The 27,059-nt window shown below is 49.2% G+C and overlaps 3 protein-coding genes across 10 annotated transcripts in view; 2 read left to right on the top strand and 1 right to left on the bottom strand.

The window, feature by feature from the left end:
* LOC144110216 (uncharacterized) overlaps positions 1 to 10,876 on the top strand; it is a 71,612-nt gene extending 60,736 nt beyond the window's left edge. Inside the window, exon 4 of the mRNA XM_077643054.1 lies at positions 628 to 10,876. Within this exon, the coding sequence (XP_077499180.1) occupies positions 628 to 673 (46 nt within the window). The 3' untranslated portion in view covers positions 674 to 10,876. The remainder of the gene's footprint in view (positions 1 to 627) is intronic.
* Positions 10,877 to 12,619: 1,743 nt separating this feature from the next.
* LOC144111127 (uncharacterized) overlaps positions 12,620 to 27,059 on the bottom strand; it is a 52,893-nt gene continuing 38,453 nt past the window's right edge. For all 8 annotated transcript variants that reach the window (XR_013309988.1, XR_013309989.1, XR_013309990.1 and 5 more), the window contains 2 exons: positions 23,498 to 23,598; positions 12,620 to 12,835 (listed from right to left, as the gene is read on the bottom strand). Coding sequence is in view for 3 of the 8 variants with exons in the window: in XM_077644275.1 (XP_077500401.1) it covers positions 12,649 to 12,835; positions 23,498 to 23,598 (288 nt within the window). In the remaining 5 variants the exon portion in view is untranslated. The remainder of the gene's footprint in view (positions 12,836 to 23,497; positions 23,599 to 27,059) is intronic.
* LOC144111129 (uncharacterized) overlaps positions 13,474 to 27,059 on the top strand; it is a 66,146-nt gene continuing 52,560 nt past the window's right edge. The window contains exon 1 of the mRNA XM_077644278.1: positions 13,474 to 15,037. Within this exon, the coding sequence (XP_077500404.1) occupies positions 14,835 to 15,037 (203 nt within the window). The 5' untranslated portion in view covers positions 13,474 to 14,834. The remainder of the gene's footprint in view (positions 15,038 to 27,059) is intronic.

The raw sequence follows: 27,059 nt of genomic DNA, 5'->3' as shown, positions 1-27,059 counted from the left end.
CGGCAGTGCGACCAGCTCATTGCAAGTCTGTCGCAAAGGTGTCGACATGCCGTTTTTGTCGCGCTGCGGCTTCAACCATGGCACCACGGCCGGACTCGAGCGGTCGCCACCTCCAATCCGGCCGTGGTTTCGGGTTTCGCCTTGCTGAGTTATAACTGCAGTGTGGCATGCGCACAACCACCACCCCCTCCCCCCACCCAACAGACATGCACGCAATTGGCGCTTCTGATTGATGTTTTGAGAAGTCTGTCACTAGGGGATATACCAAAATTAGTTAAAATGACTGACCTATACAGTGTGCGGGGGTGCGGATTCGCGGAAAAATTTTCTCTGATTTGCGTCTTTACTCAGTCAGCTGATATTTTTCATGTGAATGGAACACGCATGTCCTCTCGTTATTCAATACTCTTCATTGACCTGTTTTTCCCGATTGCACGAAAATTATTATTTTTTCATAAACCCGCATCCCGTAAACTTTTGTCCGTAACTACATACGTGTCTACGTTGTTTCTTTAGTGCTGCAACATTTAGTGCTACAGTTTGGTATGCCGACAAGCCTAAATTTACCCTCGCAGAAAATCTGAACAAGTTTTTAATTTTGTATGCTTCTCTCTTGTATCGTTTCAGAGATCGGGACAATGAAGACTTTCCTTATCTTCGACCTTTGGACTAAGGTTTGTGTCTGTGTGGACATCGCCGGGCTGTCTTCGCAATCCTCGAGCCTTGTTTTGTGCCGACCGTCTTCAAGGGACTCGTGTGTCCGGCGACGAATGGGAATCAAGCATCTATACCGACAACCCCAAGCAGGCCTTCGCCTTGACACAAACTCTGTTCACCACCTCGTTTCTGGCTGTTTGTACGGTCGGTGTAGTTTTCTTGTTATGTGTTGTAATGTGCTGCCTGTGGACGATTCAGGGGGAAAGAGACAGCACGCCACCTGTTGTACGAGATCAGAGGTCTTTAATCATGTCAGCTCCAAAACTCCCTCATCAGACATATGCAAACCAGCAAACAGACAGGATCACAACACTGGACAGCGCTGGACTAACAGCTGAAGTGAGGATACCAAATGACGCATGTGCATCGAACGCGCAAAACAGACGTGGTGGGTCACCACTTCACCCCAGACTTACTCGGCACAAACAAGAGATGACAGGCACTTATTGTCCTTGCTAAGCTGTTGACTGCTAATTGAAACTTTTTTTCATGAGTAACAGTAACTGTGCACTGATGCACCTGTTGATATCTTGCATACTAATATGATAGGCTGCCACTACCTCTCTGTTCTTTGCTTTCTCTATTACTGAAATTTTTTTTTGAAATCTGGAGCGCAGTTTTTGCACTGTCTACAGTGAGGAGAGAGCTTATTTTTGTCCCACACATTTTTCAGTGAATTATTATGTTCGCATGCACGGTCATTCAGGCATCTGCCGCCATATACACCCTACCACAGGAGAGGGGTATCTTATCGATGACATGAGCCAATGAGCTTGTTGGTGTGTTTGATAGTGTGGCCATTGGATACTTCTCTGCCCTTTGCAATTCTTGAACAGACAGCTAGCATAAAAACCGCTGTCACACCACGCTGTTGTGCCACTTTCGTTAGATTATGCGAGATGCCTTGAAGACAGATGGACTTTTTCCCTCTCCAGTCCATCATTTTCCAAGCCCCGTCTGTTCTCTTTTTTTATTTTCTGCAGCAGCGACTCGACATTCAACAAGTCAGCCTGCCTGTTGAAAGCTGTCATTCACAGCATGTGAACAGCTCTTCTGCAGGGCGTTGCTCAAGGCTGGCTATCCCTCTAGCAAGCAAACATATGGCAGAAGTGCTTCTGGATGAGTAGCTCCAGCAGACGTGGCCTTCGTTAAACGTTACCATTAAGTCTGAAAACTGTATCTCATTGTTACTTGGCATTTCATGGGTAAAATTCAGTGTGCTTGCATGAAAAACATTCAACACCTCGCTAGCGACGATTGGAAGCGAGCCACCAGGTGTAAGCTTCAGAGTGATTAAAAATTGTCAACGTTTCTAAACGGGCCTGTCAGGCTGCACCGAAGAGAGTTGTCAAAATTAGGTAAAAAATTTGGCACAACGCCAGAGCTACACTAGCACCAATGCAAACACCATTCTTGTGCACATACTTGAAAGTCTACAATAGTTGACGACAAATAAAACACTCGGTGAAAGAAGAGGTTCTTCAAAACAGTTCACCATGGGGGCAGAATAAGTCAGCAGTGAGATGGCGCCCGCAAAGCCTTCCTTCGCTGCTAGAGTGTCGGATGGCATAATGGTCATCCACTGTGAGCGTGTTCAACTGGTGACCGCCCGGATCCTTCCTTTGTCCCCAAATCAACCTTCTTGGCTGAGAAGGAAACATCGAGCCTATCCCGCTCCGCCTCTTCTCCAAACTTGGGGCAGGTCGAAATCCTTGAGCAATCGGATAGTTTTCTGTTTCAGACCCTTGGGCAGCACCAAAAGCCTACCCTGCTTATCGGATAGAAGTAGGCTTAAGTCATTGTCAACAAAATTTCTGACCGCTTTATCCATTTGTCGTTTTCCGCCCCTACGAGGTACAGGCTCGTATAACTTAAAAGGCAGTCAACCGCTTCAGAGAGGCGTCTCGACCTTTCTTCGGTGGGAGCCTTGTTTGCAATAGCGATCCCATGGTGATCCTGTCTGTTCGCTGGTCCCAGTATGTTTGACTCACACCAAGTGGCCCGCATGTTTAACTTGTTAAAGTCCCTCATCAGATCCTGTGTTTCGAATTCTGGCTCGCTGATTTGCCCGAAATGTGTGCGCCCACAGGTTGTTGCACCACTCATGGTTGACATTATGAACTGCCATGTGATGCTGAGAAGTTGTATCTGGCGCAGCCCACAGCTTGTGCTAGAGTTCACTGGTGGCACACCCATCTGCTGGCTCCAGAAAAGTGTTCGTAGTGAATGGCCAGAGATAAAACTAGTTTTGTAGGTGATCTGATTTAAGGACTGCGCCACAAAATTCACCCGGGGTTGCATCAATTCTACATTCAGGACTCTCGATTGTTTTCGCACAGTGTCCGGTTTACGTGGCATGTTATCGATACGCATTGCAGCAAATCAGTTAAGTACAAAAACTTGTACGGCATGCGCTGCACCCAGCGCGACTTGTGTTCGGTTTTCATGTGACTGCTTCTGGCACACCTTAAGTAACGACTCGATGAAGCAGGTTATATCTTACAGAAATTTTTCATTTGCTTAGCTGATAGTTAATACCAGCCCAGACTCACGAATAGAATTAACGTGCTATGGCCGGTATTTTTAATCGGAAGTTCTTACGGAATTCACTCAATGTTGACCAAAATTCAGGCAGGAGAATAATTGCAAAAGATCTTTTTCTGTAATGGCAACATTCTTCAGCTTCGAAGTTTGAAAGAGCTGTGTATCTTTCTATTGTGAACATTAATTCCATTTGTTAATTCCATCCAACTCTGTGCAGCTGTGGCAAAGGAAATGGGACAGCTGCAGCAGGAATAGGACACTCTCGTTGTCATAGCCTAGCACGAAGAAAGAACGACTGAGAAAATGAGTGGAGCTGACCGGTCGCTGTGTTTCATAACACTTGGTGTTTGCTCTTGTAAGGCGGTGCTTTTTCACAGGTTGTGACGCTTTCAAAAGGCGTTGCTGGTAGCTTCGGCTAAGACGCCACATAAGAGGCAAAATGTCCGTCGAGATCCACTCATCTTGCTTCTGCGTTCGCTAGTACTGGCGTTTCGCAGCAAAAAACATGGTCCTCTTCATGCGCGAGGACTTGGTTGAGATGTGTGCAAATGCACCAGATTACCTCAATGATTCGTCACTCCTTTGTTTACCGCCATCTCTGATGGCGCAGGGATTGCTGGATGCGGCACCACAAAACAAGCTGGTGGTTCCCCGGATGGCGTTTAGAGAGGAAACTTGCTTATTTCTTGGACAGTCAATCCTCGTACGGTCAATTCACTTGGTCTATTTCCTGGAGAACAGTCAAGAAATTAATAGTTCTCCCCGCGACGTGGTGTTGTCCGTCGCATAGTCTCGCTTTTCGCGTGTTGTAAAGTTTGTCGATGAGTGTGCAGGAGGTAGTCTGTTGTTGAGCATGCTGTTTAACGGAACCGTTATGCTTTTTAAGCGCGATCTGTGGGCTTTGTTTTTATGGGGGGATTCTTGTGCTGCTTTTCATAGCCGTCAGATACGCAACCGTGCTTAAAGGGGCTCTAATAAAGTTGCAGTATGTCTGAGATGTTAAGGAACGCGCCGCTTCACGCATATTTTCCAGCAAGAATTTTTTTAAATCTGCTTTGTAGAAGCTGAGTTATCTGCAGTCAAAATTTTAATTTCGGCGTCTTCGCGCCTTTTTCTCTCTCGTCACTTTCTGCACGCTGGAAGGTCGGCGCACTTCCGCCGGGCCCCTCCAGTGGGCGGAGCTTCCTGACCCGCCGGGAGTTACACGGCTTACTGGCCGTGGTAGCTGCCTGACGTCTGGAAGAATCTAACCAATAGCCACCTCTGAACTTGTATAGGCAGGTGCGAGCGACGGAGGAGGGTGCGAGCGTGAAAAAGTCGCCGGGGAGGGCTCGCCAACTTTCGCGCGTGATTGTGGGTCCTCTGCTGCGTCTATTATTTGGCTCATGTTTTCATCGCAACACAGTGCTGTGATTGAGCGAGTGATGTGCTCTACGCGGAATGTGTTTCAGAGCCCCTGTAAGGAGAGGATCGCGTCCGACGCTAACAAACTTTTCTTGCGGTTGAGTTGGAGGCAAAGTATGCTGGTCTAGGTGAAACAGCAACATTTGTGCCAGCCTTTTGTTTGCGCACATGCTTTAGTCTTGTCTATTCGGGTCACTTCAGTTGGCTCATGCCTTGCGCTGGGAGTGAATGTCACGAGCATTGTCAGTGCCGTACCAGCGCCGATCAGGGATTTGCTGCTCTCCTTGCGGAACTCACGAACGTCTGCGCACAGCAACTGCCGCGGATGAGTTAGGCCGCCCAGAGCCGACGCCCCCTGAGCGCTGCTTGAGAGGTGGACACAGAATCGTTTTGGAATTGCCCAACTTGAACGAGCCGCCTCTTTCTTTCTGTTTCTCGGCTGTTAGTATCGATGGTCGCCTTATATCGGTCGCTTTGTTGCCGGTCGTCGAATCGTGGCGTGGTGTTGTCTGCGTATCTTGTGCCAACGCTAATTACAAAGCGTCGTTTCCGGTAGTCCTTATTTAAGGATTGGTTTTACGCAAATGGTACCTCGTAGTCTTTCATGTTTCTAGCTGTAGAAGCATAAACTAAAGAATAAAAAGAATAACTGGCATCTTTTAATCCTGGTACTTTTTTAAAGTAACGTTGCAGTTTCAGGTTTATCTGCAACTGAGTACCTAGTCGTTACGAAATAACAGAGCCTATATTCGCCAGGGAATAGTCGGCGTGCGCAAATGCTGCCAGGGGCGTGAAGAAATACATCTTCGCGGAACAAGCCATTCCAGTTGCGATGCTCTGCGGACGAGTTTTTAAACGTCCTTATACCTGCGGTGTATGGCTAGAGAAGGGTCACACATCCGTGTCATTATGCATCGCGAGTATCTTAAAGGACTCCGTACGTCTCGTCTCTAAATGTTTTTCCCTGTTTTACTTGTCAACTCGCATCGAGCTTATACTCTCGTGTTCGGAAGTTTTTTTTTTTACTCTTTTTTATCGCGCAACCTGTGTCCATTCACTGTGCTTATATTTTTACTTAATATCTGCGCAATATCCACGTATTTGGCATCTCCCGATTTGTAATTTCTGCCGCTTCCATATTGTTAGCGTGCTTGCATGAATAATCTGTCCTCGTGGCATCCTGTTGTAGCGTGTGAGCACTGTGTGTTATCAGTTTTGCTCTGTCATTTCCGTGGACGACATTATTGTTGTTGGACTAGCGTCGTTTAACTCCTTAAACTGAAGGACACTTAGCCCACGAATGTTAACTTCTTTATTGGTAATTTTTCTTTCGCACACGTATTGTTCAGGGACCAAGCATATGAGTGAACGATATCATCTAGCCTAATTATTCTTGGTTTGCAAAACCCCGCGACGCAACAGCTAGAGAAGCGATGGAAGTGCGAGATAGCTGATCGCAAATCGTGCTCGCTGTTTAATTTAATTAGGCAGGAATGAGAACTTGTCGTCAGTGGAACATGGAGACAGCTTGAAAGAGCCTAGAAGGGCCTAGAAGGCCTTGAAAGCCTTCATTTATTCGCCGATGAAAAAAATAATCTTTTCTGTGACCATTTTATTTTTACTGGCGCCAAAATAAACGACATGCTAATGTCAACAAAGTTGCCAGTGAAAGGAACGTAGAAAAGGGCTCACACGAGTTGTTTTATGGGCCCCCGTATGAGCTGTAAGCAGATGGAAAGGCCTGGATTGGCTGGACCTAGAGTTTCTAGATGTAGACCTGTAAGCTAAACAACCTTCCTATCCCACACGGAACTCTTGCCGGCTACCTGATGCTAGGAATGTGGAAGCGGAGCCTACTGCTGCCCATATAATGCTCCTTTCTGTCTTGAGTGTATGACGTTTTGGTCTCGAGCTTCAAGTCCCTTTAAACAACATACAAACGGGCCTGTCATATTTTATCACTGATCGCTGGACTCGTTTTGCATGTAACGAATCGCACCCCGCAGCCTTTTATGACTTGCACTGTGACGCGTGTAGGCGATATATACAACGCAGTACCACGGCAAAGTAAATCACGCCTGTTGCCGAATGCAGTCGCGCCAACAAAGTGGCCGCAGCACGCTATTGGTGGCGCCACCACATGCGAACGTTCACATTTTTTTTTTTGCTCTCTTCTTAAATAATGTTCGCCTACTTTGTTAGATCGATTTTACCGATCGTAACGAGTTCGAAGCATATGCGACGCCACATGGAACTCGGTCGGTATTGCGGTAGTACAAGTTTGCCATACATATCACGGTGTGGTGGCTGGCATACGCGCCTCATTACACTGCGTGCCGTCGTACAGCGTGGCACAGTTTCTCGCTTCATCTGCCCTTTCCTCCGTGGTTGTTGACAGAGCACTTCATAAGCGGTGCACCGAGCTTACGTTTCTGAACCGGGCTTGCTATGCGCGTGGTCAAAGTAACTCTAAGCCCTGTGCGAACTTGCTCCTCGCTTGCGAAGCGAGAGCCAAATAGAACTGAGCAGTCTGCGGCAAGGCTTGTACTTCCCTGCTAGCGGCGGCAGTAGGGGCTGCGTCAGTTCCTCTGCCCTTGCGCGCCACGCTTGGCGCAGGACCTCGTGTCGCACAAGTTCGCCGGTTTCGGTCCTGCCGGCATCTCGATGGAGGCGAAACGCAAAAGACGCGATGTCGGTGCACGTCAAAGCTTTGATCAGGAGCTCACAATGTTGGCACGGCCCTTAAGAATACATCACTAGGTATCGTTACTTTTTGTAGCCCAAGCGCTGGTTCGCTGCGACAGCTGTGGCCGCGAAGGTTTTGGAAGGCATGCACTGCTTTTCCCAACTGCGAACGGCGCTGAGATAACGGTGTAATGTTATTGATTTATTTATTACAACCTCAAAGGCCCCATTAAAGGGGTATTACATGAGGGAGTGGAATTCAGGGCACATGGTTGATTCGATGGATTTTTTGAATGATGATGGGTCGGAGTGAAGTACGACGGTGTTGGGCTATGCGCGTGTGTTGGGCTATAACGGCTTGTGGGGCCTTCCGGACAGCCTACTCCCGTGGTCGCATCAGTGTCGTGTCCATGCCTTCTCACATCTGTAACCCTTTCGATCTCTGCGTGTACAAAGCGGCGTTCATCGTGCCAGCCGGAGCGCACTTCCGGTCCCGCAGCGAAGTTTACTTACTCCACATCCTCCCCTCATAACCTGTTGGCGTATTTACAAAAACGTGTCGCGTGGCCAGTTTCTCTGCCTGTCCCACATTGTGCACGTTTTCGTGTTGGAAAGCCCTCCTCTTTGGAAAGACTGATTCCGAGTGCTCTAATTATCAAGGCAATTTCGTCCACATCTTGCATTTATCCTGTTTTGTTTGGCTGTAGAATGAACTGTTGTGAAACGGCTAAGGAACTGGTCATGTTTACTTTATCCTGTTCAGGATCCCCTGCAGAACGTTGTAGCCTGTGGGCATTATAAGTTAACAAATATTTGGATAATACTTTATCGACTGAACAGAGAAGTCTGGCCGTTTGCGAAAGAATAAGCCACGACTCGTACAAGCGGTCAGATAATTGGCAGGTGTACGACTTCCCCGGGGGTGGCGTTGCAGTCGCGAGGCCACTTTTTGTGAATACGCCTCCTGTGTAGAGTTTCCTCCTTCTCGAAAAAATTGGCACCGTGTTGCGAGCCACTTCTCCGGTGATTGCATGCCTCGCTCCTACGAAGTGGCCCAACACTCAAATATGCTAGGAAGAATGCATCACCGGTGTTCCGCATAATCATGCGTGTTGTCATTTGCGTTGTCCGTATGACTCTTTTTCTCTCTTATTTGCAGTGTGCGTTTTGCATGCCTTAGGAAAGCTTGTGGATTAGGCAAACGCCTATAAGGATGGATAGCAATTCGAAACACGAACGATAACACATTCGAGAAGCATCCCTCGAGTCATCCTCGATGGTCACATGCGACAACAAAAACGACTACATTATTGGTGATAATACTAGAATAATACTAGACAGGTGATAAGTGTATCTGGGACGTTAACTAGCGGCCATGGAACAGTTACGAATTTGTTATGCGTGTACGCAGTGCTGTAAATTGATACACTTAAAGCAGCATGAGCTGTACTAGTAAGGAAGTGAGGATTTTTAATGGAGATGCAAATATTTGTTATACATTTCAGTCACTTGTGGCAATGCCGCACCGAAAGCTTTCAGCTATACCGAGGAAATTTTCCAAAGTGTGTGCAACGGAGACAGACGGCATAAGGATGGTAGCGATCGTGCTAAGATGCCGAGACGCTCCGAGAAGTTATGCCAGTTAGCATGGCGGTCGGCTAGGCCTAAGCTTTAATATGCGTGTCTTATTGTTTGCCGTGGAAATGATTCACTGAGCTACCTGTGTCTTCTTTTAATTTCGTTGCCTCGTGGCATTTTTGCCGTCGACGCGTTCTAGTGAGGCGCGCCCGTTGGCCTCCTCATCAGGCCAGCGGGCGCCAATGTTCACGTGGTCAGGCTGTGTGCAGTTTCATCCGACACGTGTTGTGGCTGCGTACTTCTAGCCAGTGACTGCCTCCGACGACGTTCAAAATCTCATTCAGTTTTCCTCTTCTGTCGAGTGCTGGCACTCACTGCCATTCGATGTCCGGAGCGCAGGGTTATAGACCAAACATGGAATCACTGCCGCCTGAAAAGAGCAGGACATGTTTATTTAATAAGTCAGTGTATCCAGTTTATGGAATACGGTGAGGGCATTCACTGATTGTAATTGTACTCCAATTGTATTAGTGGGGAACTGTGAGAGTCGCGTACTTTTGCTTAGTCGAACACTTGAGACATTTGGGAAAGGCACCATGGATGGAAACAAACCTGTTCCTCCTTTGAAGATACTGTGAAATGTGAAGGAATGTTACCCTGTGCTGGTTGATCTTGGCTGCAGAAAGTGCTAACATAGTTATCAAAAGAAGCAGCTCAACAAAAATGAAGAGTGCCAACGTGCGCTCTGTAGGGTGTCATGAAGCAATCGTTTAAGGATATGCCGTTAACGATGCATCGTTAAACGTTTACGTCGAGCGAGGCTGAGCGCCCGTACGTCTGTATCTGCCTTTGCAATAGCGGCCCCTCTTCTTGTTTTCAAAAGCGGCCACTGTGTGTCGTCACTTGTCTGTGAGTGGTATGCACGACGATGTCTTCCAGGGACGAAGACACCCACCCTGTCGCGCGTTGTACGCGTCTTTGTTCCTCCTGCAAGTCGCATGGCACTGATGCACCACGTGACGTTGCCTGCGTGTGCGCCACTTCCGTCGAGCGCCTTCACTGGCCGCATTCCCATTTTATGCCCTTCCAGGAGACGCCCTGCGGCTCGTAGTATGACGTTTGCTTATGCACTGTGCACATATCTCGTGGACATGTGTTATAGTAGCGTGAAATTTAATTTTCGAGCCCTGGCTTTATTTTAGCGTAGTAATGCGTGTGTTGCTTTAATCGTGTCTTTCTTTCTGGCGAGATTCCATGCCTGTCTGCCGCCTTTTGTAAATTCCTTTTCTCGTACGCGTAAAGTTAGCGTAGCAGTGCGTGTGGTGTCTTACACGTTTTAGCAGTTAACCTCGTATTGTCCACACACAGTGTAATAAACTTCATAGTTGGCTTGTAAATCTGTAGCGGAAAGGCGCGATGTGAAAAAAAAAACAAATGTGGAAAGAAAATCAGCGCTATTTTTTGCGTTCTTTGTGAGTGATGCTTCATTACAAGCTGTGTATGTGAGCCACAGTTATTCGTTCTTCAGGCTGCATGTCCGTGAGTCGTTGAACAGTGAACATTGATGCACGTACCTTTCAGGTACGTCCGCGTAACGTCAGAAGTGTTTGTTATTTCGCCTTAAAAGTACGTTGACTAGCGTGTATCTAGAGACGAATAGTATAACTCTTAGAGAAGAGCCTGTTTGTACCTTATAACCAATGCAGCAATACTTACGTGACTGTTCATTGCAATTTAACATTTTGTTGGTTGCGCTGCGTCGCACAGACACGCCCTGGGAAGTCGTGTTCAGACCCCGGCGGAGTGTGGCCGGAAGGCGACTACGCTGCGGCGCCTTTCAGCAGCGCTCAAGGTTTTATGGCGGTGCAGAATTTGCATTCGCTTTCATGTCTGCACTGTTTGCCGTGGGAATGCACTAATTTGTACAAATAAAGAGTTCTGAACTGGCTTTGGACTGTGCTGTGGTCACTACGCGCTGGAGTATTCGCGTGCACAGACAGGTAACGCTCATGCAGTGAGAATGTACTACATCTGGCGCCGGACAATTTCAGTTCAAGAACTCTGTCGGGAAATACGGTTTGTGTGACACTGAGCATCTGACACCCTTTTTGAAACGGAAAGCTGCTGACATTTGTACGGCCTGTATGGATGGATGCGGCTGAACCCTTTAAATCGGGCGGTGGTTGAAGCCACCTAGGCATGACTTGTGAAATTTTACTCTTGTCTTGATTTTAGCCACCAGTCAGATAACCTTCGCTTGGATACCTCTACCCACTTAAAATCTACTTTCCCTTCACTGTCCTTAAACCCCAATGCTTCGGATAAATAAGCCCCGCTGCTTTCCACTGTAGGGTGAAGCCCTTTACAGGAGAGTATCAAGTGCTCAGCCGTTTCCTCATCTCCGCTCGCAACGCACAACGTGTCTATCTCGCGGTACCCGACTCTATATGTCTTAGTACGCAAAGCTCCCGACCTGGCCTCAAAGAACTAAGAGCTTCCCCTACAATTATCATATTGTCTTTGGCAATTTCCTGCTTAAAAATCCTGTATGTTCCCAGTGCCGACTTCGTCAGCATCCCTGTTTTCCACAGAGCCCTCTCCGTTTCTTTAACCTTTTTCTTGACGATAATTGCTGATTTGCCCCCTTACTGCTGTCCAGATGTTTGCTTGCCAATTTTCTAGTTCGCTTTCTCGACGAAATGCAAGCAGTGAACGTCGATAGCGACGCGCGGCTAGAAGCAGCCGCACCCGGCGGAGACAATGCAACCGGGACACACAGTCCGAGACACACCGCCCTCCTGCGGACACGATGTGCATCTGTGACGCACCTTCACAGGCGGTCGAGAGGGAAGCCGCTAGGTGTTCGACCAACGTTGTTAGATAAGGACGGTTGGAATACTTGCTCCGGGGATGCGGCCCCGCCCACTGGCTGCGCTTGGTCTCGTGGTCGTCTGCGCTGGCTCGCGCCTCGCACTGTCAGCGCCGGGTTCGGCTGCTTCTAAGCCGCGCGTTTCGTCTACGTATTGATAAGTTAGCGTGCGCTCTACTCTTGCGGCACGAGAGGGCAGGCCGCCCTCTCGTTGCGCTTTTTGGTGTAGATCTCGGCCGAAACTAAAAGCGTTTCTTCCCGTGGTTCCACACGGTGAAATGAAGAAACACGACGTGCCGCTTGCCCCCTCGCAGTTAGGCTTGGTAAAATTCTTGACGTGGGCAATACGCAGCTATGCGAAGTAGTTTGCGGGTCCGCTTCGTCATCCGCGTGCAAGCAGCATCTCTGTAAAATTCTTAACGTGGGCAATACGCAGCTATGCAAAGTAGTTTGCAGGTCCGCTTCGTCATCCGCGTGCAAGCAGCATCTCTGTGAAATTCTTAACGTGGGCAATATGCAGCTATGCAAAGTAGTTTGCGGGTCCGCTTCGTCATCCGCGTGCAAGCAGCATCTCTGTAAAATTCTTAACGTGGGCAATACGCAGCTATGCAAAGTAGTTTGCGGGTCCGCTTCGTCATCCGCGTGCAAGCAGCATCTCTGTGAAATTCTTAACGTGGGCAATATGCAGCTATGCAAAGTAGTTTGCAGGTCCGCTTCGTCATCCGCGTGCAAGCAGCATCTGTGTTGACCGCAATGCTTACCTTCCTTAGCGATGTGACGCGCAACTCTTACACGTCGCATTTAACACCTTAAAACTGCGGATGACGACGAAATAACTTTATTGGCACCCGTCAAAGAATCGGATGTCGATGGAGACTTGAGTCCTGACCGCCGTCATCTTCCTTTCCTTTGCAGGCTGGGATCCCTTGGAATTCAGCGGTGTCCAAGGCCAGACGGATGACCTTGCGGCTAAAGTCGCAGTAACAGCACCACATTTCGCAAAGTGCGGGCCCCTTGATGCTCACCTCGCAGCACCGACTGCAACAGAAAAACACCTTATTAGGAAATTTTCCCTTGGCTTCTTTTTATCAGTTGTTAAGGAATATTTTTTTTATTTTTAAAGAATTATACAGCGCGGACAGAGACGTCGGACGAAGAGGTGCACAAGCGCTGTATTGCAACTAAAATAAAAGATTCACCGATTAACACTGGTTGCAAGCTTCCATGTACTTCGTAAAATCACCTCGTTAAATACGATATCTGACGTTCAGAAGCCGCCGGAGCCGGCTTCCAGGAGGCTAAAGAAGCTAACTTGCCCCGGCATGCATGCAGAAAGGGTTAATGTTCCATGACGGAACACAGCATTCTCTCACTATATGGGTTGCCTGAAAGTGCCCAGCTAGGAAGTCACAACGAGATGAGCAGCCGTTTGTCAATGCGTCCTTAACGTGCACGGTTGAAATTGTGGTTATAAATGCTACTAAACCGTCTTGTTTAATTAATACAGAAGCGATAAAGGCGAAAACTACATTTGTATTTCTTAAATACGTCCTTAAGGGCAACGGAATGGATTCCAAGAGAAGTCAGTAAAGCTTTGTAGGGGGCTAGTTGGTCGTTCTTACTAAGACTGCGGAGCGCTACAATCAAGACAAGGGGACAACACCACGTGTCTCGTGGTGTTCTTGTGTGGTGTTGTCCCTTTGTCTTGATTGTAGCGCTCCGCAATCTCAGTATCCAAGAGAAAGTACAGGGGCGGCAGAAGGTTAGGTGGGCGGGTGAGTTTAATAAGTTTGCAGGCATAGGGAGGGCGCAGCTGGCAAAGGACAGGGCTAATTGGAGAGGCCTTTGACCTGCAGTGGGCGTAGTCAGGCTGATGAAGAAGTACGTTTTTGTGCGCACGCCGCTGCGCTCCTCGGAGTAGCGCCCATCCAAAAGCGACCGCCTCGTTGGCCTGTGGATGAAACCAGACGGCTTCGGTTTTTGGCCCGTCAATTTCAATGTGCATGTGACGAGAATAATTCAGAAAAACATTTCACATCTGATCAGATGCGCTAAACGTTTGGCGTGACTCCGGGCAGCATAGGAGGAGTGAATCTTCTAGATGTGGCACAACTATTTTTCGTTCAAAAATGCTGTTTCCCAGAATTTTTGGTTATGGAAGACGAACAAGACGAAGTCCTCTCTGCAAAATTCTGCGTGCAGAAGGTCAAGAAGCTTTGATCGTGGAGATCCTTGACCGACTTGGAAAAAAAAATTGCTGGTGGTTTATTTTTGTTTTTCAATTTTTTTAATTTTGTTCAGTTTTTGTGTATCATATTCCTTCTTGTTTTGTTTGTTTTTCTGAATTTATCATCGATTTTTATTTTGACTTTTTAATTGCTTTATTTCCGTTCAATTTTTTATTTTAATCCAGCTTGTTTTGCAGTTTTTTTTATTCATTTGTCTTATCATTTTTCTAATTTTATATAGCTTTTATGTTTATTTTTAAAACTTCGTTTTTAACTAATTTCAAATTAATTAATAACCACCCGTTACTTAGTAATTGCTAACAGTAGCAGCAATTATGCCAATAATGACGTCATAGTGTGACAGATTTCACGGACGGACGGACAACGATGAGCCCTTAGCACCGCTTTACCGGACCTCTCTCGCGCATGCGCAGTGGCATTGTTGGGGTGAGGGGGAGCCACTGCGCGTGCGCAGCCGGCGCCCGGTATACGTATCCGGTGTGCTAAAAGCGTCTATGAAAGGATTTCGCCTTCCCCTCGGCGCCTGCTTAGGAGAGCCTGGCCGTGGCGCCTGACACGTGGCTGGAGTCGAGTGGCGCCAGAAACCGACGACCAGCATGGCTGCCATTCGCCTCGCACTTCCCCAGTTTCTCTCTTTCCTGTCTCGGCCGAGAACGTTACTCCGCCCCCTCCCGAACAGATACTGCAGCCACACGCTGTGACGACGAATGAAACCGTTCGAATGAAACTCGGCACGAGCGCCGCCTAACGAAGCATTCCGCCTATCTCGGCAGTCAGTTGGCGCCCGCATGCCGAGGAATCGAGGCGCGCAGTTTCGGCCGCAGACAATGCTGCTGCCGATAACACGCGAGACTAGCCTACGATCCGGGGACGGCGCTCGTCCCGTCGAAAGATCGCGGCGGCGCCCGGACACCATCGCTGTCCGCTGGCAGAACGGATCGCCTCGGCGGCGGGTCTGCGGAAACCTGTGGAGGCCGTGGCGACATGTAACGTGAGTGCTGCTTACTCCGCGAATCACTCGCGAGGCCTAAAATTTTTAACGAAGTGCCGCTGGCAGCTCGACGACGCGTGGTGCCAGCGCTGTCTGAAGACAAGCTCGCTGTTTAGCGGCGGCTTTTTGCAAGGCACGCGTTACAATGAGCGGTGGATTCGTTCGGGTCTAGTCCGCGAACCGAGATCCTTACTTTTTTTTCTTTACTGCAGGCTCTTAAACCAAGAAATTGTAATTAACGTCCTGAAGCGTCACGTGGGCTATGTGGGACGCCCTAATGCAGGGCTTTTAAGTCGCTACGAGTTCTTCGCACAGCACTATATGCACTTCGCCTCCAGAAACACTGTGCCGGGTCTTTTAAAGCAAGAGGAGAACCTGACGCGAAGCCCCTTCTGCGCTTAGTCAAAATAACTGCTGCCGCGTGTCGGGAACGAAATCGTTCTTTAGGAACTTTCCAACTGTCCAGGCCACCTATTTGCGATAGATATAAACAGGGTATCGAACCAGAATTTTTTCGGGTTGGGTTCGGGTTCGCGCATTTCTGGTTCAGTTCCGGGCTCGGCTCCGGAGCGACATTCCGTTCCGGTTTACGACGACTGCGACTTCATGAATTCACGTAAATAACCGCATGTTGCACTTGTCAGCATGAACACGGCGGTCACTCACTTGTGGTAGGGGAGGTTTCGCTTCCTGATGTTTTCCTTGGCAAAATTAGTAAACGCAGCGCCAGGACATGCCAAGAGCAGGCACTTAGTGCGTGAAAACTAGTCTCTCATAGAAAAGCGGGGACTCGGGCATGGGGCGTGTCCCACAGTAGCAGACTACACCAATGAAACGTTTCTTGCAAGAATATTCGCTCTAAAAAGCGTCTGTTAAACGCAAAGAAATATTTTCCACGGTTCGCTATGTTTGGCGGCATGAAGACAACGAGTTAACCAAGTCCTGTGAGCACTCTCTAGAGACAAGTTTCCAGAATTAAGCCCAGAGAATGCTTCATTCCGGGTACCCGGCATTGCTTCTTTCCTCAATAGCCAAAAAACTGCTCAGCGCCATGCAAAGCAATGAGCACAGTACGTTCAACGAAAGAGAGCAGAACAAGAAACTAGCAGTAATTCTGTACATTCACCAGGATTCCCACAATTTAAAAAGAATTGGAAAAAAGGCGGGAGTGGAGGTTACTTTTTCTGCTCCTCACCGCCTTTGCAGACTGCAGGCGCGTAAACACCAACCGAACGAAGGAAATAATGCACAATAAGACAGACCCGTATGTCTCATGCGCCACGGGAGTTGTCTACTCTGTCCTGTGGCAAAGAATACGTTGGACAGACAGGTCGCTGTTTGAGCAAGACTGCAGCAGCACAACGTGAAAGATAAAAAATCAAGCAACTTGGCCATCCACTGTCGTGACTGCTCCCCCTGCAAGAGCCGCCCTCCAATGTTTGCGAACACCAGAATCTTGGCAAAAAACAAAAACCAACTCGGGAAATAATTGAAGCAGCCATCATTGACAACCTGAAAGCAGGCTGCGTCAGCGTGCCTTCAGTAAGTAGCCCTTTTAGAAAGAGATCGCATACCTGTCTGGGTCAGTATGATTGTACTGTTCTCGAGGCCATCTTAATCATTTTCGGCACCCATCTCAGCTCTCATCATATCTATTTTTTGGCCTGTTAATTGTTGCCTCACTTACGTCATCCTTTCACCTGCTTTTAGTGCCCCGTTGAATTTTTTGGCTGTGTTAATTTTTTAGCCTGCACCCTTAATATACGTTTTTATATTTTTCATGAATTTTTGCGTGTTAATTGTTGCCCCATCTATGCCATTTTCTGATGTCATTTTATGCCGATCCTTCGCCTGTTTTTAATGCCTCCCTTTTTTCCACTTCTGTTTATGCCTGGCCATTTCCTTGTTGCCTTTTTTTGGTGCGTTCGCGTTTGGAAATTCTCGACCGAGCCTTGACTGCTTTGCGTTTTTTTTTTTCGCGCCGGTGTTTCTTGTGGGGATCAAACCCTCCCAGAATGCACTATCAAAACGTGACTGAGACTATCCCCGTCCAGATGCGCTTGCGTTTTAATGGCCTTCTGTTACATACAAGGCACGGATCAGACAAGTTCAAAATAAAGTTGACAGTTCAGCGCAAGTGTGTGTCCTTGTGTCTGCTTGCGCTGCGATTCCATGATGAAGAGAAAGCCGTCTCTAGCCATGAGCAAATTCGATGATCATTTGCTTTTCTACTCATTATTGCGATGTACAGGCGCGGACAGAAGTAAACGGAGCGCGCCGCGCAGGAAAGAACTGCGCCTAGCCAAACCAGACATAAGCTCAAAATCGGAACGCGCATATGCAGGCCCCCTACCGGCGCAGCCCTCTCATTGCCTCGCATTCGGCCGGCATCAGGGTCGCGCTGATGATGATCGTTGTCGGATGGTTGCGCCCTTTGTAGCGAGCGGGCTTTTCGGAACACACAGACCGCTGCCCTTTTGTTGCCGCAAATCCCACGGGGGCGGCACTACCATTATGCCGTTTCATCTGAGACAGCTGTAGGCGCGTTTCCATCGCAAAGAGCGCACGGTCTTCGAACTTCAGTTGCCTCCGGGATTCATTTCCGTCTCTCTATCAGCCAAATATACTCAAAACACTCGATCCACCACCGCAGTTTCGGGTTCGTTTAATAGTTACCGCTCATTTTCGGCTTGCTCCTACGTGGAACCGATGGACCGGCAAAGCATGCGCCCTGTGTGTCTGTCCTGCAGCACACTGCTCGTGCGTTGAAACCTGGCCTAGAAGGTCAGCTTAAAATAAGACGAAACCAATGCTCTTGGCGCTTTTTGCAGCGCGATCCAGCGTCGCAAGTACAGTGACTGCTTTCAAAGGTGCTGGATGCAGCTGCTGAGTTGCCACGCCTATATTGCCAAACAGACCAATGTCTATGTGTAACCAGTAGCAGTGAAGTAATACAGCTCGCAGAGAAGAGTTAGGATCGCTTGTCGGTGTCTGCCGGGGCTCATTCTCTGAATAATGGGCGCACGCGGGTTCTTATATTCCGAATTTCGCACGCGGGGCACGCAACAGTGACGCACCGCTGCCGCGGCATTCACGTGGGTGAGACAGCGGCAGCTTGTAGACTTCCTAAGATCCGAAGGTGCATGCAAGGTGCTTACCATGAGCCCTGCTCCCGGCTCCGCACATGACAGCGCGATACGCAGCGCGCTGCTCGATCGCGATAAGAGCAGGTTCCAGTATAGGGACAGTGTGCTTCGCGGAAGACAGGCAGGATGCACGCACTAGTGCGGCGTCGGCGCCTGGCAGGGACAAGACGAATCATCAGTGATAACTGTAAAAAAGTAACACAAAACTGCGGCAGTACGCCGAGTGTTTCGAGCGCGTTTGGTTGCGAGCGAGACGCAGAAGAGCCCCAGAACCATCCGATCAGCAGCAGCACGACATTTACGCCGGACGAATGCGGGGCAAGCGGAGCATTGAGAGGGTCGCGCCGGTAGGGAGCCTGCACATGCGCGCGGCGATTTCGGGCTTCTGTCTGGTTCGGCTAGGCGGCGCTGACACGCAGTTCTTTCTTGTGCGGCGCGCTCCGTTCACTTCTGTCCGCGCCTGTACAGTCACCATATTTTATTACAGGACATACTGATTGCAAAACAACGCAGTCGTAGTAATGTGTCAGGGCCAAGCCAAGTGCGCCTTGCTGTCTTCCCGGCATTCCCCCGGTGGTTGAAGTGCTCTTTCGTGGTTCCTTCAGAAACTCGCATAGACGGTGGCATCAGCTTTCCCCCTGTGGTTGTGGCAGACACGCAGCAATAGGCTGCAGCGCCCATTGGGTGAGCAACCTCTCGCGATCAACCATTAATTTAACTGCCACCTGCCAGGGTGGGCGCGCTGCATATCCAGTGTGCGGAACGCACTCAACGTTACAGACGCCAAGCGGCGTCTGACGTAAAGCCTCTCAATGAAGCAAAAGTAACGAAAAGCTTTGAACTTTCCGACTTCCATCCTCTCCTAGCGCGCCGCCGGATAATCGAGCCTCCCATTGGCCGAGGCGCCGTGGTCACGTGTTAGCGCGCGCTTTTTGGCTTGGATGGATAAGGCTGAACCCTTTAAATCGGGCGGTGGCTCAAGCCACCTAGCCATGACTTGAGCAAATTTACTCTTGTCTTGATTTTAGACACCCATCAGATAACCTTCGCTTAATTGGTTACCTCTACCCGCTTAAAATATACTTTCCCTTCACTGTCCTTAAACCCCGATGCCTTGGGTAAATCAGCCCCGCTGCTTTCCACTGTAGGAGAAGAGTATCAAGTGCTCAGCCGTTTCCTCCTCCTCTCCGCACGCGACGCACAACGTGTCTATCTCGTGGTACCTGACTCTATACATCTTAGTCCGCAAAACTCCAGCCCTGGCCTCAAACAACAAAGAACTTCCCCTACAATTATCATAGATATTTTCTTTGACAATTTCCTGTTCAAAGGTCCGGTATGTTCCCAGTGCCGATTTCGTCAGCATCCCTGTTTTCCACAGAGCCCTCTCCGTTTCTTTAACCTTTTTCTTAACCGATAATTGCTGATTTGCCCCCTTACTGCTGTCCAGATATTTGCTTGTCAATTTTCTAGTTCGCTTTCTCCATTTCGTGCCAACATTCCTTATGTACAGGTATCTGAAAACTTTCCCAGCTTTCCCCCAATTTTTCTCAATCGCTCCTCAAAAGCTATCTTACAGCCGGCTTCTCTGCTCTCGAACGACGCCCATCCCATACGCTTCGCAGCAGACGCCGGTGCCATTGTCGGGGGTAGCAATCGCGCTTCGTTTTCTTCTTGAGCCACTGAGTTTTGGCGCGAAGCGTTTCTTTAGCTTCGATGGTGTCTACGCTCAGCGTGGACGCCTACCTCCTGTTGCGCGTACGGGTGCTAGAACCAAGAAAGCAGCGGGAAAATGTTTTTCGTCATTTCGTCCAGAAAAAGCAACGCGGCTCGCCTAAAGGTTTGGCTGCATAGGATCGGCCGGGAAAACTGATAATCTGCAGGATCAGCGTCTTCGCGATGTGAGCGGCCGTTACTCCATTGTCAGTTGCTATTTTTTCGGACGATTTCGTGTGAATCGCGAGCGACTACAGTCCTTCTTAGCAGTTAATGTCGTTTGGCATGGTTGTAGATGGATTCGTTCCCTCGCGGGCTACGAAAGCCGTGCTTCTCGTTGTCTTAGCCCCGCCGTTCACGCTCTGCTAGGCACTGCAGGTGCAGCCTGGATGTCGTGTCGTATTGGTTTGATTAGAATCGTTCGCGAGCTTGACTCGAAATTTGCGCTGCACGTTGTTTGAGCTCCGCCATTTACGCTGCTCGCGGTGCAGGTATAGCGTTCGTGTTGCGCGCATCGCTGGACGCATTTTTGTTGCAGTTGGACTCCTTCGTTAAAGAACTCGATACCAACGAGGCGGTTCTCGCTGTTTGAGCGACGCTGCGTGCTGCTCGCGGTGCCGTCCTAGCTTCCGTACTGCGCGCATTGCCGGACATATTTTCTTTGTTGCAGTTGAACCCCTTCGCTCACGAACTCGATACCTGAGGGGCGGTTCTCACTGTTGAAGCCACCGCTGTCTATGGTGCAGGTCTAGCATTCATGTTTACCCGTATTTGTTCTGGACACCAAAATCGGTCGTTGCTGTGCCTAGGTACAGTAACCGCAGCTCTCGCTCGAGTACTCCACATCTGCGTAGATAGTACTTGAGAATGCAAGCGAGGAGCTCCGTTAAACATAGCTGCAGACATTTTCTCCTTGTATTTTCAATTTTCGCTTCAGCAACGTGTTTGCTTCAAAAAGGGCTGAGTAAATTCGAGTTTGTTTCTCAGCGCTTGATTTTTTTATACGCTGCTTCGACCGAGAGCGATTAACTGCGACAGTCCTGGCTTCTGCGAGTCATGCACAGCAATTACATGAGGGAAGACAGTGTCCTCTTATAAGCCATTATTCCAGATGCTGATCCAGGATGACAATCACCTAAACAACCAACGTTCTATTGAGCCATGCAGCGCTGTAGCTGCGCGGGAAGAGGCGTGTAAAGTGTTTTTATTGCGGTTAACAAACCCAAAGAATTAACCCCACATAAATACTCTGGTCACAACCTGTTACAGTGCGCAACTAGGACATCGTATTCACCTGTTTATAAACATTAAGGGACTACCGTCAGTCGGATGCTTTGAATGTTAGCCTGCGAGGTGCCCGACGTATAGTAACTCCGAAATAATCCCCAAGGTTTCATGCACACAACAAAAAAATTAAAATTGAGAAGAGTAGGCACCTACTCACAGCCGATTGTACGAGCGAACGCGCCTTTGAGAGTAGACTACACATTATGGCAGCATTACACCGCCATCCGTTTATATAAAGCTTAGGCCGCACGTCTAGTCCTATGTCGTTCCACTTCCTCTTGGCGGAGTTGAATTTTGAATAAGACTGGGCAAAAGACGCCGAGCGAAAAGCAACGCTCCGGGGATATCCACTGCTGCGCTGCGAGCGTCACTTCCACCGTGTGCACCGCAATCAAAGCGATCGTACTACAAAAACTTCCGATAGAGCAGTGCAACACGGGTCGGGAAGCTGTTTGGGTAACTATAATTTTCGAATCTCCCATGCCATGATCTCACTGCGGCCGAAAATGCAACAAACAAATGATTCGGGCGCGCAGTGCGCAAAAGCGCAAGCGTTGGGAGCGTCTGCTAGCTTCCCCCGGCCTATGTGCCGCCACCGTCGGCGCCCAGGAGGAGATGTCGTTATACTTTTAGTTGACTGAGGGGCTTTCAGATCAGGCAGCAGCCGCACCGCGGAGCCCCGGCGCAGCGAAGTCACGTGATGCGTTGCTATGCCATCTCTCTTCTTCCGACGTAATCGTCATCACGTGACCAGCCAAAGAGACGCACCGTAAAGCCAGCCTCCTTGTTCTGCGATTAACGCCGATCGAGGTTGCATCAAACGAGGCGCTCGAAAGCAGCCGAGTGAATCGAGAGCGAAACGACACAACAGTTCAGGCAGCCTATCTGGGCGGGATTACTCGGGCGCCCGCCAACCTGGCTCTGCTCCCCGCAGCGTCCGAACGACGCCGGGTTCCCATGGGGCCTGCAACGACGACTCGACGTGCTTCGCCGGGAGGAAACGGTTTAATGGTGCGCCCGGTCCCCTGCTTTTACGGTTGTCCTACGTGGCGTCTGCTTCCCTAAGCAGGCAACTTGGACGCGCGGAAATGACGCACGGGATGGGGTTCTCTCAGCTCGAGCTGGGTTTCCGTACGCAGGCAAGTTTTCCGGGTGATTTGGTCCGGAGGGAGTGGGGAATTTTGCAGCTGCATCGGGGCCTTCCTCAACCAGGCGAGTGTTGGAGTATGTCGTAACAAGAAACGCGCGCCTGCACTGGCTGCTCAGAGACGACGTGGCCCCGACTCATGAACCCAAAGTAACTTCGATTTATTCTGCGCATTAAACGTCTTTCACGCGAACGCCCCGAGTCATGTCGGTAGTGGGGAGGACGCTCTAGAGAACGTGGCGCCATCTGTGGTAGTGTGGTGCAAATGCACTCACGCGGTTGTATCCATTTAGGTTAAAGAGAATACAATTGGTTTCAGCACGTGCGTGTGTCACTAGTGGCTCACGTCATTTATTTATGCCTCGAGGACGGGACAACGCGCTTCCACATTTCTCGTGAACAGAGACTTCTAGTATAGGCTCACCCTATCGCTTTGGGCCATAGGGGACGCTACTGCGCATGTGCAGAACGCGAACAGCCCTTGGGCAGAGTTCACTCTACCTTGGGTGAGCGGGCGACGCTGACACTAAATCGGCGAAATCGCGTGGCCCCCTAACGCCGGATAGCGTAGAAAGCATGGCAAAGCCCGTCGAAGCGGGGCTCTCGCCGCTACTCTGCGTACTAAGTTCACGGCACACTAAAGCCACATGAAGCTTTCCCTTTGTCCGCAGATGCCCGCACCAGAAAATTTTAGCGATGAAATGCGCCAGATTTTCAGACTGCTTCCGCGTTTACAGAGCTGCTCGGCTTAGCGAGTACCCATATCCTTTGGTCGCCATGGAGATGACTTGGCTGACCGATTTCGCGTCGGTGTAATTTTTAGTCTTAAATTGTATGCCTGCAATAACAGTTTGTGATGAAGAAATAAACGCGTAGTTTAAAATCATTTTTAAGACTACTATCTTTTTGGTTTGCCGTAGTGGCGCTGCAATCGATAAACGCAAGTCTGGGCCCCGTTGCGTAGGGGAGACCCTTATTCTAAAACTCACCGGCGCAGTCATACGTAGTAGCGCTGGGGCCCGCTATTTCCTTGGGGTCCCCTATTCTAAAACTCTCTCTTCATTTGCGCTAACGTTTGTACGTAGAACTATGCACCGACTAGCCCCGCAACAAGTGTTACTCGAGTATGCCTCGGCTGCGGAACTGGGTTGGCTCGAAACCCACCGGTAAAAATGGGTTCCACGGCCCGGCTTCCTCAGGGCTGTGCGCTTGGAAGACGATCCGCAAACCTCGCAGCGTCCTATGGGGGAAAACCAGTGTCGAACCTGCAAAGGAGGTTCGTGATTCAGTTGACAGGCTCAATGGAGTTTAAATAAGTTCGCTCTACGACAAGTCCACCCGATGAGAGTTCAGCACTGCGCCACATGATGAAGCCATTGGTGAGATTTCATTTCGAGGTCCAACAAGGAGGACCTCACAATAAACTCTGTCCCATCGTGCGACGAAGTATTCGTGGCCGCGCAGCATTAATATTACCTATTACTATTAGGTCGGTTTTGCAGCAGACTGCTTCCGTCCCCATCGTGTCAATCAATCGCGAGAAGAGCACCTTGGATTACAACTCAAGTTCCACCACAGAAGGGCAGTGGACTGTGCGCATAGCGGGGCAGGTTTTAGGTCATCATTTGCATATAAGTGACGCTACGGTGGAGCAATTTCCGGCGAAATAAGCAAGGCTAATCCCACCTGTAGCATACAACTTAACTCTTGCTTGACCGCTGCGCCAGGATTGGTAGGAAGACCCCCAGAGATCTATGAATGCAGAGAATGACCAATTCCGCATCATAATTATCATGATCAGCCTAACTATGCCCACTGTGGGGCAATGGCCTCTCCCATGTCTCTCCAATTAAACCTGCCTTTGCCACCCGCGCCCACCCTATGCCTGCACACTTCTTAATCTCACCTTCCGTCGCCCCCTGATACGCTTGCCTTCTCTTGCAATTTGCTCCGTTACCCTTAAGGGCCAGCGGTTATCTTGCCTTTGCATTACATGCCCTGCCCAAGCCCATTTCTTCCTCTCGATTTCGACTAGGATGCCATTAACCCGCGCTTGTTCCCTCACCCATTCTGCCCGCTTCCGGTCTCTTGACGTTACAGCTATCATTTTTCTTTCCATGGCTCGCTGCGCTGTCCTTAACTTAAGCTGAACCCTTTTCTTTAGCCTCCACGTTTCTGCCCCGTAGGTGAGTGCCGGTAAGATACAGCTGTTGTACACTTTTCTCTTGAGGGATATTGGCAAACTGCTATTCATGATCTGGGAGAACCCGCCATATGCGCTCCACCCCATTCTTATCCTTCCAGTTATTTCCCTCTCATGATCCGGATCTGCGGTCCATTGTTTCGAGATAGGACTCTTCTACACCCCGATTCTGCTAAGATTTCCACTGAGTTCAGTGGTTTCTCTTAATCAAAGAACGCTATTTATGGGGATTGGTTATGCTCTGCGTATTTCCTTATCACTTGTTTGATAATGTGAATGTGGTCCATTCTCTACATGGTCTGCATTAGCTAATTTTTTAAAGCGAAAAGTTCACTACGCTAGGTAAAGCAGTCGTCGCGTAAGCCAGAGAATGACCTTGGACGACCCTCAGCCCAACCACGTTAGCCATGTATGGCCATATGTGGTACAGATATGGTGTCGAACCTTTGACGCTGACCCATGACGTTGACATTGGGTGACCTTCAGGTTGACCGTTGACCTTAAGAACATCCGATGGGGTGATCTGAAGCCACGTGATGACATCCGATGGGGGATGTCGTAAGACCATATGATACACGTCATAGCCACGTAGTCGTTTGGGTATATATAGAACGGCTGTCGCGAGCGTGTAGCGGATCTGCCATGGACGAGCCACGGGCGCTTAGCACGCCTTGTCCTTGCTTTTCGCTGGATTGCAGGGTTAGCCAAGTTCAGCTACTGACAATTTTTTTTTTATTAAACCCGGCGGAGAATTGCGCGGCACCGGCATTCGGACCCCGGTCCTCTTGTACGCGAGGCGGATACTCGATACCTCTACGCCATCGGTGCACACTTGAATGGGCAGCTAAATCATCTTACGGGGCAGTTTTGCGTATCGTCTTTCTCTGAACGCATTTACAGCCATTACAAGCCAGACTAGCTTTTTGCTTGCCCACCATAAATCCTGAAATATCTGAAAAGACACGTTGGTGGAACTCTCTGGACAAAACAGTGGCAATGAAGCGCGAGGCTCGAAGTGGGTCGGGCAGTGTCCCCTATTAAAGCTCTGCAGTGACAGTCAAGCAAAAAAGAAGCCCCGAGAAACAAAGTAACGGGAACTGTTCCGTCCCGCTACTCCACACGTTGTTGCACTCTCCGACTGCGACTTCTACTGGCAGCTGCTGCTGCTGTTTGCTTGAGTTGAGTTGAGCCTTAGTCTGCAATTAATCTGGCGCAGTTGCTCCGCAGGCCCTAAGTATTTATTGCGAGGATTTTAGCAAAGCTGCACCGCCACGCCCACAATGGTCATAAATTGCTGCTGGCATCATTTTGCGCCCGGATTTGAGAGGACTTTAGAAGGCGGGGAGCCTCCTTCCTACGTGTCGGGTTCCTGCACGGATAAATGGCGCCTTGAGGGACGCGAATAGGGCCACCTCCTCGCGTTTCCATCTGCGCAGCACATGACGTTACACAGTGACCGCGGCGTTTCCAGACCGTGTTATATATTCACGCTGGGGTGCGAGCAGAGCCCGCGCGAGTGCGCTGCAGCAGTGGCCTGCGGTCTAATCTTTAGTCCGCGCTGCGACGCCAGTTTAACAGCTAAGCTTAGCAATACTTTGTTTTCTAGGAAGTGACAATGTCTTGCAACGCTTTCATCAACACTTTCAAGGAGCAGCTCTTTCTTCTGGGTCAAATGCACAGGTTATTTCTTGAGGTGGTCTCGATTCTTGCGGAATATTCTTTTGCTGCCGTTACTCAATTGCTTAATACTGTAAAAAAAAAAATGAGGAAAGCTGGACCTGCTGACCATCTAGCTGGAGATGATGTAATGGAAGCACAGCAAAGCGGAATTACATCCCAGGGACATGATTTTTCGCTCAGATTTGGCCACGGGAGTCATTGCCGTGAAGCACGCCCAGTTTGCCTCGTGAGTAATGGGCTATCAGGTTGCAATGTCTTCGGAATACTTTAACGCCGTTCTCAAGCCTCCCGTCGCTTGGTGCAAAAATTCAGAGGGGGTGAAATTATGTTTATGAGGCGTCCGTTTTATTGCCTACCGAGTAATAAAAAGACGTCACTCCGGAGAGAAAGCGTGTTTCTTGATTTACGTAGTGGACGGTATTTCGAGAGGAAAAAAAAAGTAAAGTAGACTCTTGGGAATGACACTCGTTGAATTAAAAGGCATTTCATTCTGAGTAGCATAGGTGACGCTACGCTGCGAAAAGGAAAAAAAAAAGCTGAATATGGTCATTAAGATTATTTGTTTGCTACAGAACACAGTACACCGTGATTTATATGCATTTTGTTCCTGCGAACTTGGAGCTATGCCGGTGTATGTTGTATTGTCCTAACACGTATAGCGATTTCTTTAGTATAAATGTTGCCGCCTTTTGCCGTTTGCAAAGTCTAACGCATTACTTTGATTTACTGTCCTCGCCAGTCTGGCCATCTTGCTTCCATCTTTTTTCAGCGCCACTTACTGGATCAATGGGCCCACACACACATATGAAGTCAGTGAAGCACGAATCGATTGACACGAAATCA

This window comes from Amblyomma americanum, chromosome 11, assembly GCF_052857255.1.
Source record: "Amblyomma americanum isolate KBUSLIRL-KWMA chromosome 11, ASM5285725v1, whole genome shotgun sequence".
Lineage (NCBI taxonomy): Eukaryota > Metazoa > Arthropoda > Arachnida > Ixodida > Ixodidae > Amblyomma > Amblyomma americanum.
Note: the sequence above shows the minus strand (reverse complement) of the source record. Positions and strands in the feature narration are given on the sequence as shown.